At 25.3% G+C, this 15,933-nt stretch overlaps 1 protein-coding gene across 2 annotated transcripts in view; it reads left to right on the forward strand.

Moving 5' to 3' along the window:
- The window catches only part of LOC101235562 (potassium voltage-gated channel subfamily KQT member 4), a 61,228-nt gene that overhangs the window by 22,842 nt on the left and 22,453 nt on the right, over positions 1-15,933 (forward strand). For both annotated transcript variants that reach the window (XM_065796334.1, XM_065796335.1), the window contains exons 5-10: positions 2,447-2,573; positions 4,480-4,576; positions 6,427-6,523; positions 11,299-11,436; positions 11,537-11,647; positions 14,323-14,418. In XM_065796334.1, the coding sequence (XP_065652406.1) occupies positions 2,447-2,573; positions 4,480-4,576; positions 6,427-6,523; positions 11,299-11,436; positions 11,537-11,647; positions 14,323-14,418 (666 nt within the window). The remainder of the gene's footprint in view (positions 1-2,446; positions 2,574-4,479; positions 4,577-6,426; positions 6,524-11,298; positions 11,437-11,536; positions 11,648-14,322; positions 14,419-15,933) is intronic.

A 15,933-nucleotide genomic window follows, 5' to 3' on the forward strand; every position in this document is an offset into this window, starting at 1 on the left:
AAGAAAATCGTCCTTGTGTTTAAATTTAGGACTACTAACAGACACAGCGATTCTATCTTTCATAACTGTTTGTTGGATTTCCTTATACAAATGTGTAACTAGTTTGCCATCAAAGTAATGGACAAGATTTTTTTCTCTCTTCATATAATTCTCTCTAATTTCATTTCTGTAATTTTGAATAACCTCATGACGCTTCAATATTACTGCTTCTCTGTTTATCTTAATTCTATTAATATCTACTCCTAGATATAAATAGAATTAAGATAATTAATTATCTGGTAGTTTATGATACTGGCTGTAAACATTGTTTGATCTTGATAGCTTAAACCCGTTTTTTAATTAATAGTTTGTTTTTTTTAAACATATTTTTTAAAACATGCATGGAGTGTTGGTACAGAGATTATCTTATTGCCATCTGATACAAACAAGTGCTTCTGTTATATCTATATATATATATATATATATATATATATATATATATATATACATATTTATATATTTATATATATATATATATATATATATATGTATATATATATATATATATATATATATATATATATATATATATATATATGTATGTATTTATGTTTATATATTTATATTTATATATATATATTCATCGGCCTTGTTTTAAATAAAAAAACGCCTTTGTACATTAGCTCATCATGATTTTGATGTCATAAAATTATCTTATTCTTTACTTAAGGACATTTACTTTTTTAATTACCGCAATTAAACAAATTACTGCAAAACAAGTTTATTTTACAATATATATATATACATATATATATATATATATATATATATATATATATATATATATATATATATATATATATATATATTTATATATATATTTATATATATATTTATATATATATTTATATATATACATATATATATATATATATATACATATATATATATATATATATTTATATATATATATTTATATATAAATTTATATATATATTTATATATATACATATATATATATATATATATATATATATATATAAATATATATATATATATATATATATATATATATATATATATATATATATATATATATATATATATATATATATATATATATATATATATATATATATATATATATATAGATCTATAGTTTGTTGGCTTTAGGAAGAACGGAAGGAAAAAAGTGATACTTACGCCAACACATACGTCACTTTTAATTACTTTTGACTTTCGTCCAACATTTCCGTGTTGGACGAAAGTCAAAACCATTAATTTAATTACAAATTAATTGTTATAAAAAAACCACAAAAACGCAAATTTAATTGACCAGAATATTTTTAAAAACATTCTGAATGTTTTTAAAACATTCTGAATGTTTTTAAAAATATAAACAATGTTTTTATTTTTATTTTTTTTAATAAAATGTTTTTATTTTTTTTTTTTTTAATAAAATGTTTTTATTTTTATTTTTTTTACTGTAAATCATGCGCGGAGTGTTGCTACATCGACTATCTTATAGCCTGACTCGCAAGGGAGTGTTGCTACATCGACTATCTTATAGCCTGACTCGCAAGGGAGTGCTGCTACATCGACTGACAAATAGCCTGACTTGCAAGGGAGTGCTGCTACATCGACTGACAAATAGCCTGACCCGCAAGGGAGTGCTGCTACATCGACTGAGGGTTTGGTTGGGGCAGGCAGTCTATCATTATTAAAAAAAAAAATTCCGGTCTTGCATTTTAATTTTTACTTTTTGTCAACAAAATATGGAAAAAACTTTCGGACAACATCTAAGGGTTCTACATATATATATATATATATATATATATATATATATATATATATATATATATATATATATATATATATATATATATATATATATATATATATATATATATATATATATATATATATATATATATATATATATATATATATATATATCTCTATATATATATATATATATATATATATATCTCTATATATATATATATATATATATCTCTATATATATATATATATATATATATATATATCTCTATATATATATATATATATATATAAACATATATATATATATATATATACATATATATATATATATATTTATGTTTATATATTTATATTTATATATATATATATATTCGTCGGCCTTATTTTAAATAAAAAAACAGCTTAGTACATTAGCTCATCATGATTTTGATGTCATAAAATTATCTTATTCTTCACTTAAGGACATTTACTTTTTTAATTACCGCAATAAAATAAATTACAGCAAAACAAATTTATTTTACAAATTAAGCAAAACAAATCTAGAAGTGTTATTTTTTAAATTTACATATTGTGGAATGTTTTTTTTTTTTATTTTTATTTTTTTAATTTTATATAATTAAATTTTTAATAATTCCGAGGGTTGCTAATGTATTTAAGTTTAGATTTTCAATTTAATTTTTAGGAAATTTCATTGGTCATTATATTTTCAATAGAGTATTTTTGTCGTCTTTGGTCATGTTCTGCTCATGTTCACTACACTGGCTTTTGGGGTCGATTTCGTTTTATTAGAAAACCTTACATGGTGATTGGTGAGTTACGTTGTTAATTGTGTTTTATAATAAATACAATAATATAATATAGATATATTATTTTATTTATAAAATATAAATATAATAATATATATATATATATAGAACAAAAATACTGAATTAAATGAAAAAAATAGATTAAAAATTGTAACTATTATTTCTGATAGGTTTATTTAATGAATAAAAAACTATTCTCTTCAAAATGAAAATAGTTTTGAAAGGAATAGATTCCTTTTTACTTTGCTTTACTCTACCTGAAAATATACATTTCTTCAGAATATTAAGTTTATATTTCACCAAAGTCTCAAAAATTGAAAAAGTCTAATCCATGTTTTTATGAATATCATCAAAAATTATTGCACAACAATAAAAGCAATAAAATAAATAATAATAATAATAATAAAAATAATACAATAAGTAATATACCACAAAAGCAAATTTATAACAAGATTGGAAGGGGAAATCATTAAAATATAAATTAATAAATTAGTTTTTATTTTATTTTTTAAATTCAGTGATTTTGTTAATGTTTTTTTTTTTATTTGTATTTATTATTTTCAATAAATTATATTTATCTCACTTCTGCTATAGCATGGAGCTCACAGTGGCTGGCGAACTTTAATTCAGATAAGACCTAATTTTTTCAGCCAATCGTTATCACAATAATTTAGATCTTCCTGTATATATGAACAGTAATGTACTCGATAAGTCTTCTACCCTTCATCTTCTAGGATTAACTCTTAATTCCGATCTTTCTTGGAAACCATATATCAAATCTGTTGCAAAATTAGCATCTGCTAAGGTTGCATCTCTTTATCGAGCTCGACACTTTCTTACTTCGAATTCTATTTTCTATCTCTATAAATCTCAAATCCGGCCTTGTATGGAATACTGTTGCCATATCTGGAGCGGATCTTCTAATGATGCCCTTTCTCTTTTAGACAAGGTGCGAAAACGCATTTTAAACATAGTTGGAGCTGCTCTTGCAGCCAACCTCCAACCATTATCAGATCGCTGTAATGTTGCTTCTCTTTCTTTTTTCTAAAAATACTAAAATGGGCAGTGGTCTAAAGAGCTAGCGTAACAAAAGCTCCAAAAGCTCTTATTTGTCTAGTTTTTTTCCTCAAACTAGTTCTTTGGAATTCTCTTCCTTCATCTTGCTTTCCTGATTCATATAATTTTCAATCTTTTAAGTCATCTGTCAGTTGTTATCTTGCTCTACAATCTTCATCTCTTCACTTCCAGTAACTTCCAACTCTAATAGTGTTTGCTTGCAATTTTGTTGGAAGCGAAGATGTAAAAAAAAAAAAAAAAAAAGAAATATTAACATTATTTAATAACAATATTATAATTGTAATATATAATTAAACAAAATTATAAATACTTTTAAATCTCTTTTTAACATAAAATATAAAAATATTTTATTTAACAAGAAAACTTTTATTAAATTTGGGAAAATTATTTAATGTTTAAATGCTATGTAGTTTTGAAACATCCTCAGTTAAAGTATAAGTAAAATGTGTATTTGTTTTCATTTAACTGTATTAAATGTAAAATGTTGAAAATGTAAAATTGAAAAACAATATCAGTTAAATTTATCATAGCAACTTTCATTTGAGTGAAAATGTTTGTAAGTAAGATGCTTGTAAGGAAGGAAGATGTTTAGAGGTTTTCAATTAAAAAGAAAAGTTTAAAAATCCACAAAAAAAGAACACACCTAAAATACAATTGTTGAATAGAGAAAATAAAAAATTGATACAATTTTTTGAGCCAGAACCTAGGTATAAGCCGCAGTTGGTTACTAAGATGTGGTATATATACACATACATATATGACAGGCTCACATTATTCATATGGTTAGTTTTAATTATTTATTTTACATACACCGTACTGCAATTTTTTTTAGACATAATTGTAATTGCTGCAGCGGTTGTGGTTGTTCCTGTGGTTGCTCCTACAACAATTGGTTCTGGAACAGAACTGTACAATAATTCTTTATTTCGGTAATCTTTTTTCTCATAAATATGCAAATTTTTACTAATTGTTTTACAAGTTAAATTAAGTTTTATTTGAATTCCTTTTTATCTGAACACTTTTATATTGTGTTCAATATTGTGTTCAGATAAAAAAATGTAAAATAGCTATGATTATTATGTATAAATCACATAATATAAAAAAAAAATTAATAAAAAACCACTTTTATTAGATTAAAGTAAAAAATGTATACGCTTTTCAATAGATTAAAACAAAAAATGTAAACCGCTTTTTAATAGATTTTTAATTAACAATAAGTGAAATGTAAATAAAAAAAACCTTTCCTTTTTGTATCACTTTTTTTTCTATTCATTGATTCAATTTGTTTATTTATTGTTAATAATAAACAAATTTAGTATTGTAAAAACAAAAACTATTCCTAGATAACTGAGTAAACTTATTTTAAAAACATGAGCTATGGTCTTAAGAAAATGAAGGAACAGTTACAGTAAAACGATGCAACTTTGTCGAACAACTAGTCTTGCAAGATTGAATTTTGACTAATGGAGCAAGTGTTGCTTGCTTGACCAGCAACCATGTATTTGTAGAAAAGAGATGTTCAAACTTGGCAGCTAAAGCAGGTCCTAGTTAAGCTAAAGTCAGGTTTTACATGTAAATTGAGACCTTGCTAATGGTAAGAATATTAGGCAATAGTTAAAGATGTCAGTGAAATCTCTAGAGATTTTAGAAAATTGGTACAACTACAGATGCCATATTCCAATTTGTTTTGAAACATTTCAAAATTTATTTTAAAACAATATTTTAACAAAATGTTGTTCTAAAATTTTTTTTCAAACTTGTTTGTTTAGGTATATTACAAAAGTTTATTTAAAAATAAGCTTTATTATTAAGTTAAAATTTTTTCTTCAAATTTTTCTCTAGCTTATGTTTTCTTTACTCATTTCTAGTTTGAAAATTAATGGAAAAGTATTTGTTTTTTATTTATTTTCATAATTTAAATTAAGTATGAATAGTTTGTTTCAAATTTTTTAAATATTTTTATTACATGGTGTGAACATAATTAGTTATTGAATTTATGTAAACATAATCATGTTCATAGTTTTAATCTTCTGCCTCATGAAATCTTATGCAGGATTTTTTTATGAAGACCCAATTTTAAAATAGTTTATAACAGATACAATAAAAATAAAAAAATGCTGACAATACTCAGTTAAATGCTAGTGCTGGGAAATAAAAATGGCTACACTGTGTGTTGCACATTTATAGAGTTCTAATCTAAAAAAGATGATGTTTGATATTCCCTTTTGCGACTGATTTTTTTGAATTGGCAAATATAAGGCCAAAGTAGGATCATTGCGTAAGTTGTAGGGTCAGAACACTTTGTTAAACAAAACATGTGTTGAGTATTCTTTCTAACTGTTGTTGAATAGTCCATAAATTGCGCTGTGCCGAATTTATTTAAAAAATAGGAGGAAATCTTGAGCTCTTTTACGCTGCAGTTTCCATTAAATTAAATGGCTTTTTTTTTTAATTTAACTCAAGGCTTTGGGAGGGAAAACTTTTGGGCTTTTTTGTTTTGTTTATTAGTGAAATTTAGCATTGCATAATTTATGGACAATTCTTTACTTATTTTGTAATTTAAAATTTTTTTTTCTCTGCATAACAAGTTCAAATTTTATATTTTTTCATGATGAAATCTCCATAAGTTTTATAACATTTATTTATTAATGATTATCTCCATAAGCTTTATAACATTTATTTGTTAATGATGATTTCCATAAGTTTTATAACATTTAGTTATTTAGCACTAACCTAAATTGGAAAAAGCCTCATCAAATTATTTTTGTATTTTTGGTAGATTTCTACATTTTCTTCAAGTGCTTCGTATTTTACGACTAGATCGACAGAGTGGAGCATTTAAAATGGTTAGCCATGTTGTTTTTGAACACAAAAATGTAAGTATTATTTAAAAGCTGTACAGTTATGAATTATTTTCATTTATACCGTTTTGTTTTTAATTAATTTGTAGTGCTTTCAACCAGTTTTATATTGATGTACAATCAGCAGTACAAGCAGCATCAAAAAAGAAGCACTTAAGTCTGAAGGAGTCAACTGAAAGGAAGTTGGGTTGGGATAATAGTGATCCAAAATCAATAGAATTTTATTATTCAATCAATGATAACTGATAATGGCAAAGCCATTATCAGTTGTTGAATAAGTTGGCTTGAACAAGCTTATGGAAAATGCAATGCCAAAATATACACACACACACATATATATATGTGTGTGTGTGTGTGTGTGTGTGTGTGTGTGTGTATATATATATACAATACTGTGAATATCTTTTAGACCACTTACATTTTTTCAAAAAATCCTGGAGAGTTCTTTTCTTATATTTGAGTTTGTAATTCTATTTTATAAACTTATTAAAACACATGTAATTCACCCAAAATATGGAACAATTACAAACTTTTTAATGTCAAACTTCATAAAAAACTCCTAATATCTACTATGTCCTCCTTTTGCCTTAATCACAGCCGATATTCTCTGGGAAATAGATTCATACAATTTAGTTATAAAATCCTGGGGTATGTTGTCCCATTCTTTTTGAAGTACTTCAAAACATTCTTCAGCATTTAGGATTATATATATATATATATATATATATATATATATATATATATATATATATATATATATATATATATATATATATATATATATATATATATATATATATATATATATATATATATATATATACATATATACATATATATATATATATACATACATACATACATACATACATACATACATACATACATACATACATACATACATACATACATACATACATACATACATATATATATATATATATATATATGTATAATCTGGACTCTAAGGAGGCCAGGTCATTAATTCCAGTGCTCTTTCCTCTACCATTTCATTTAAATAATTTTTTGCCACTCGAGAACAATGTTTTGGGTCATTGTCCTGCTGCAGAATAAAATTATGACTTATTAGTTTCATTCTGGAAGATACAGCATGGTGCCTTAGGATATCTACATAACATTCCCCGGTGAGTCGCCCTTCTATTTTGATTAAATCACCTACTCCAGATGAAGATAAACAGCCCCAAACTTGTATAGAGCCTCCTCCGTGTTTAATAGTAGGGTTTAAACACTCGGGCTGATAGGCTTCTCCAATTCTTCTTTGAACATTGGTGTCTTTTTGTTCCAAAAAATTTTGAATTTGGACTCATTGGTGTACAGAACCAGATTAAACATTTCCTGGGCCCAATTTTTGTGTTGTTTTGCATATTTAAGTTGTTTTTCTTTATTGCCACGCTGTAATAATGGTTTTCGAATTGCAACACACCTTCTTAATTCCGATTTGAGTAGGTGTCGTCGAATACAAGAAGAGCTGACATTTTTCCCAGTTACTGTATTAATGTCCTTTGTCAACTTGGTTGAAGTTTTTTTCCTATTTCTTAAAGAAAGGGTTTTTAAATATTTATATTCATTTTTTGTTAGCTTAGGAGGTCTACCACTTTTCTTTCTATCTTCAAGGGAGCCAGTTTCTCTAAATTTTTTAATGATTTCTACAACAGCAGTATTCGAATATCCTGATTTGGACGAAATTTGGTGCTGCAAATAACCTTCTTCATAAAGCACAATAACTTTTTGTCTCTCTATTAAAGATATTTTACCCATTTAATTAATCTAAAAATGCAAACTAAATATTTAAAAATAAAAACAAACATTTATTTTATCTAAAAAATTGTAAATACGTCTAATTATACAAGTGGTCTAAAATATATTACAGTACTATATATATATATATATATATATATATATATATATATATATATATATATATATATATATATATATATATATACAGCAATTCTATTATATATATGTATATATATAATAGAATTGCTCTAATATTGAAGCCAGAATTTCCTAAGAAAGAGCAGTATCCATAACATACAAATGCTAAAGTTTCTTAAGTTTTACTGGTCATTGGATTCCTCTAGATTTTATTCTTAAACGTGCTATTTTAACAATAAAGCTGTTTTCTGTTTTACATACTGGTAACAATATCACGAAAAAACTCAATACTATTGCAGGAAAATTAAACATTTCACATAGCAAGATGCCTAACTCGCCTAACTACCGTCCCATTAGTCTTTTTTCTATTATAAGTAAAGTTTTTTATTCTTTAATTAACTAACACTTAATCTCTCATCTTGAATCTAATAGCTTACTTTCTGATCATCAATATCAGAAATTATCTTTTTAAGGATATTTCCAGAATTCTTGATATTTTCTCAACTTTTAGGGTTTCTGGATATCCAAAATGTTTTCTATATATACAAGTTTAGGTGAATATTTTTGTTATATATTGGTTTTTTAAGCTTTTTCACTCATCACTCATACAAAAATATAAAAAAAGTTTGGAAAAAAAATTGAAACAACTCACCTAAAAGCAAAATTAAGAAGAAAATAAGGAAAAATATATTCCGGATTTTTCTCAAATATTTTACCTAAACAATTTTCCGGATTTTTAAAATATGACCCGAATGATCTATGCAATATGGATTTCGATCTTCTCGTTCTACAGCTGATCTGTTAACAGTAATAACCAATAGGTTTTATATAGATACATGTGGATAGGTTAAGGCTATTCTTCTCAACATTCCTAAAGTTTTTGATAAGGTTAGGCATCCTAGTCTTCTCTATAAGTTTTCTTCTTATAGTGTATCAGGTAGCATCTTTAAGATCATTGAATCCTTACCTACCAATTGTTGTATAAAAGTTGTTCTTGATCTTTCAGAACTTCTTTTGCATTGTTCACTGATGATACTACTATTTATTCTTGTCTTGATAAGAAGCCAACACTCCCTGTTGGCTTGATTGGGGCATTTGAGCTTGAAAAGTATCTCACCTCTGCTACAACATGAGGTTCTCAGTGGCTGATGAACTTTAACACAGGTAAAATTCAATATTTTCAGCTAATTGTTATCGCAATAATCTTGATCTATTTATGAATGGTTATGTACTTGATGAGTTATCTACCCTTCATCTTCTAGGATTAACTCTTACTTCCGATCTTTCTTGGCAACCATATATTAAATTGATTGCAAAATTAGCACATGCTAAGGTTGCATCTCTTTATAGTGCTCGCCACTTTTTTACTCCCAGTTCTATTCTTTATCTCTATAAATCTCAAATTCGTTCTTGATGGAATACTGTTGCCATATCTAAGGCCTTCTTCCAATGATGCCTTTTCTTTTTTAGACAAGGTGCAAATAGGCATTGTAAACATAGTCGGACCTGCTCTTGCAGCCAACCTCCAACCATTATCACATTTTTGTTATGTTGGCTCTCTTTCTCTTGAATACTATAATTGGCACTGCTCTAAAGAGCTAGCATCTCTTTTGCCATCAACTAAAATTCATTCTCGTGTTACTTGTCATTCAATTAAGTCTCATCATTTTACTGCGACTTTTCCTAGTATCGAAAATTGCCTCTTCAATTACTGTTTTAAAATGTTAGTTTTTTTTACAAAAAATAAAAAAAAAATTGATTTTTATTAAAAGCAATGATTTTTTTAAGCTTTCTATAAAATTTTGCTTCTATTGAGACCCAACTTAATATACTTTAAGAGAAAAATATTTGATATATGGCAGTCATTATGTCATTGAGTGACTAAGGGTGCAACATTTTAAAAGTGATGATTCTTTTACAAAAAATAATATGGGGATGATCTTTTAAAAATAGTCATATACTTATTAGATTGCACACCCTTTCTAGTGGTGATCGGCAAGTGCAAAGCAAAATATTAAACTTAGCAGAATTTTCTAAGATTTGTTTATCATCTCGTAACTGCAGTGTGTATTGTGAGATATCTTCTTTCACAAATACTTTTCTTCACCCAGGTTTTAAAACTAGTTTCATGGGAGTAGTTAAAACATAAAGAGCAAAACAAAAAATTTATTTAGAAGCTCTGAGAAAGAGTTAAAGTATGTACAGCACCAGTGATGATTCTCCGCTTTGGAAGAAATGAAGTGACAATGAAAATTATAAAAGCATTGATATTTTCTGGCATTATTTCAAGGAAGTTTTCACTAAAAATATGCAGTCAGAAAAAAGATGTAAAGCGAAAAAGTTCAACTACAAGTTAAATTAACAAATTATGAAATCTATTTGCCTAGATCATACAGTTACAAGTGGTTATCAGCAAATTTAAAACAATATCCATAACTATCAAAATTTGTTTAATTTAACAAATAGACAACTAATTGTTGATTATTTCACATTTGGTAACTAGTTATTAAATCTAAAAATTGAACATAATAGTACATATAACATAATATAACATAAACATAAATATTTTATTTAAACTTTAAAAGTTTTTTTCATAAATTTTTTTATTTAGAAAATGAAGAATGCTCATAAAAAGATGAATAGTACTAGGGTTTCATAATAAATTAGTGCTTGATACACCCTCAGTTAAGTTATGAAACACCCTCAGTTAAATTATGATTATTTGTTAGAGTTAAATTTTAGTTAATGTTTAGTTATTTGATATTTCTAAAAGTTATGATTTTTAAACATAGTAAACATTTATAATATTAAATAGCTATATGTTATATATATTATATTTATTTAAAAAAATAATAATACTAATTTTAACAATAACTAATAATTTTTTATAGGAACTCATGACTTGTTGGTACTTGAGTTTTATTTTACTTGTGGGTTGCTCTTTTCTGGTTTATCTTGCTGAAAAAAGTGATCCAACTGAATCATCTAACAAAATTAAAAATCTTGGCGAAGGATTGTATTTTGGAATGGTTTGTTTAAAATGAATTATTGATTTTTCAAAATAATATTCAAATGATGTGTAAAACTCTTTATTTATACAAGAGTCTAATTTATTTTATTGTTATTAAGATAACCTTGTTAACAGTTGGTTATGGGGACTTCAGTCCTAACAATTGGGTTGCAAAAATTGTTACAGTTGTATTTGCATTTATTGGTACTGCATTTTTTGCTCTACCTGCAGTAAGTTTATTTTAAATTTTTTAAATGATTGTTTATTATATGAATATATTTTATATATGTGTTCTTACAAATAATATTTATTAAGTATTAAGTGCTACCTGGCACTGAAATATATGAAATCTTTAAGATCCTTGTTACTAACTTCATGGAATCTTGAACTCCCCAGTTCCTACCTGTGATTTATAACACTAATTAGTATAACATTACTTAAGATTATAGTTAATAACATGAGTTGTGCTTTGTAGAAGTCAATGTCTGTTATCACATTTAAAGAATTTAAAAAAAAAAAAAAACCTAAATAGTGAAGAATATCATGGTGAACAGGTCTTAAATATAAACAATTAAAATTTAATGTTTTTGCAAAAGTATCAAATTTGAATACAATTGTTTTAAATTTATGAGTGTTTAAAAAAATTTATCCTCAAAAAAATAATGTTATTAATTACAGCCGTATTTTTCAAGATTTTAAAGTATTTGAACTGATTTTAAAGTAGAGTGAGTAGAATTTTTGTATATAAAAAAGTTCTACCAATATCTATAATTTATATCTATTTAACTTATATACTTTCACCATATCTATTTAACTTTCATATTTCCGCCAAATATTTGTTGAGGCTGCATATCATTAGCAGATTATGAGTAAACTTAGTTTATAATTGTGTTTTTCCTTTTTTTATTATAAATTAGTATTCACGCACGTTATGTTTATACAATCTTTTATACTTTGTTTAATTTAAAAGATTTTATAAAAGTTATTTGAAAAAGAACATATAGTGCAGCGATGTCCAACCTTTTTACAGTAAGGAGCATTACTTTGTTTTCAAAAAAAAAGCAAAAAAAAGCAACGGGCAAAAAAAAAATTTAAGTTTTAAAGTTTGATGTTTTTATTTTAATTAATTAGTAAAGGCTGTCACAAAAGTTAATTTGCTTGTTTTTTTTATTATTTTTTTTTTTTGCATAATGTATCATGTCCGCTCTTATGCTAGATGACTAAATTCAAAGAGTGTCAGTAAGGTGTTTTTTTTCAATCTATTTCTTTGATCTGTTTTAACATGCTTCACTTTTGAGGAACTGTTCACAGTTGTTAGTGCAAATGCAGATCTTCAAATCAGTTTTTTTTTATTAAGTTCTGACAATTCTACTTCTTTAATGGCTTCCTGAAAGTCTTTATTGTTTTATAATTCTATCAATTCCATTAAACATAAAGTAACTGTAACCCTTTCACCTTAAATGGAAAAGAAATGTAAAAGTAAAAATGGTTAAAATTCTTCAAAACTACAGAACTTTGTGTCAAATCCATCAATTACATTTAGAATTAGTAAACTCTGCTTATGTTTTTTTTGGTAGTATCTTGAAATGCATTTACAACTTGACAAACTTTTTAAACTTAATTGTTATTTTAGTAATTTTAATTTAAAATCAAATGTTTCTATATTTTTAAATATTTTAGTAATAGGTCGAACTTTACCCTGCAACTTTACCCTGCAACTTGACATTTAATTTTATTAACATTTGAGTTTCATCAAAAATTTTTACCAAAAATGGCAAATCATTTACCCAGTCTATATTTTTAAGCAACCTTGTGTCTTTCTCTTATAAAATCTGCAGTTTCATATGACTAAGCCATTTAACTAAGCCATTTAACTTGACAGTAACTTGAAAAATAAATTACATTTTGATCATCAATATTAACAGATTTAATAACAAAGTCTATTTTGTCCTTTGTCTTTAATACATTTGTGCATAACTGCTTCTGATATATAGTGCAGGCATATGAAGAATGTCTTGATATCTTTCCTGTCAATGTACTTGCTATATTTGGCACCACATAATTTCATTTCTAATAATACAAATTTCAATCAGATTTTTTTAATTTCAGAGAGATTATCTTCTCCTCTAGTTGTTTCTTGCATATGAATAACATCTAACAATTCTTCATTTACTTCACTAATTATACCTCTAACAAAAGTAGCTAGCTGAATAGTATCATCTCTGTTTGTTGATTTATTCAGTTTCTGACTATATGTTTCACATTTATTTAATCTTTTAATGGTAATTCAATATACTTTGTCGATCTTTAACTTTTCCAGCAATTGTATCTCCAGTATAAAAAGGTTTTTATAAAACCTTTTTATACTGGAGATTTTATAAAACCTTTTTATACTGGACATTTATACTATAAAAACCTTTTTTTGCAGTATTTTCTGTAAATAAAAATTTGATTTTGGTAGCTATAAATTAAGTACTTTACTTTTAATAACTGATTGTTGCCCAAAATTATTTTTTCTTAAATTGTAATCGCAGGTTATCAATACAAAACTGGCCTTTAATTTTTTCGTAAGTTACAGCATGTTTTGCAGTATAATGTCTTTTCACATTATAACTTTTACACACATTGATTTTCTCTAAAAGAGAAAAATTCATAATTGGAATAATGACTAAGGAAAGGATTTAAAAATCCTTTCCTTAGTCATTATTCCAATTCAAGAAACTGTTTCGAAAATAATAAAATATATATTTTTAATAAAGTATTTAAAATTATTATTAAGTTGGTTGTCCTTTAATAAATATATACAAATATCTATTTAATTTTTTTATATGTTATATCACTGTAATTTTCTGTTTTGTGTAGGAATTAAACAACATTACTTAAGAAAATCTATTCTTTATTAAAGGGTATCCTTGGTTCCGGTTTTGCCTTGCAAGTTGCACAAAATAAAAAACAAAAACATTTTAATCGGAGGCTCTTTCCTGCTGCCATGGTCATTCAGGTAGGTAAATATTTTTATAAACATGTATCTTTTATAAAAATATATCACACATATCTGTGTGGATTATACATATACATGCATATGTGTATGTATATGTGTATATATATATATATATATATATATATATATATATATATATATATATATATATATATATATATATATATATATATATGTATATATATATATATATATATATATATATATATATATATATACATGTATACATGCATATGTGTGTAAATATATATATATAAAAATATATATATATATTTATTTATTTTGTATATTTATATATATTATATGCTGCATTTATTTATTATATACTCAAATAATATCCTCAATATCCTATTTATTATATACCTAAATAAAGTCCTCAAACAATGTTCAACATGAAGGCAGGCGTTATTGTATTTGAATACAATATGGTTCATTTTTCAACGTCATTTCAATTGCAATATAGTATGAAAGCTGTCAAGCTGAGCCAAATAGATATCACTGTTAATGTTGAACTGGTGCTTGCCTTTATGTCTAAAAACTCACCACTGTTGGCCCACATCATTGTCATTCCACCAATAAAAAATATTGTTTGAAATGACTTCATAGTAGATGGTTAGGTTAGCCTCTGTCCCACCAATCACTCTACATATCCTTCTTATACTGGATATCTTTTGGTATTCCTTTTGGAGAAACATGCAGTATTATGCATACCTTTTTTTATTTCACGTTTTTGTAGAGTAGCCATGATTCATCACCCAAGGAAAGATTCTTCAGAATGCAGCTTGCCCATTTCATTGAAAAAAAAGTTGGTAAAAATAAGAATATGTTTGACTTTGTTTTTATTTGAGACCTCATAGGGAACCCATCCTGCCAATATTTTTGATACTGTAGACTAGCATTCGTGTTGTTAGAATTTCATTCTCTTCAAGAGCATCAAAATCATCGAAATCCAATAGTCATTTTTTCCCTACTCTATCTACAAAGTTTGCGTTGTCTGTTATATGTGTGTGTATAGGTGTGTTAACACTTGACAAACATTTATTTGTGTGTTAACACTTGACAAACATTTTTAGATTTATCTTAGCTACAAAAATATTAAGACTAACAATCAGAAAATTTTTTCTGATTGGTTAGATTCTGATCTTGGATACTGCTCAAATATATATATATATATATATATATATATATATATATATATATATATATATATATATATATATATATATATATATATATATATATATAACCTCTGTCTTTGACTGTTTGTATTATACACTAGTCAACTATTCATTTGCTAACTCATAAATTTTTCATATGGTCTTTCAATGATCTTTCAGGTTTAAAAATCTCACGATATCTGGTGTATTCTCAAGTTTATGTTTATACTCTCATAAACTTTTCTTTTCAATTTAACTTCTGGTTTTCCAGGTCAATAACAGCTTTGATTCAATCTTGATTTGATTGTTTTTGAGTTTAATTTAATTTAGTTAAAATAATTTTTTTGATTAATTTTTA

Source organism: Hydra vulgaris, chromosome 04 (genome assembly GCF_038396675.1).
Source record: "Hydra vulgaris chromosome 04, alternate assembly HydraT2T_AEP".
Taxonomy (NCBI): Eukaryota; Metazoa; Cnidaria; class Hydrozoa; order Anthoathecata; family Hydridae; genus Hydra; species Hydra vulgaris.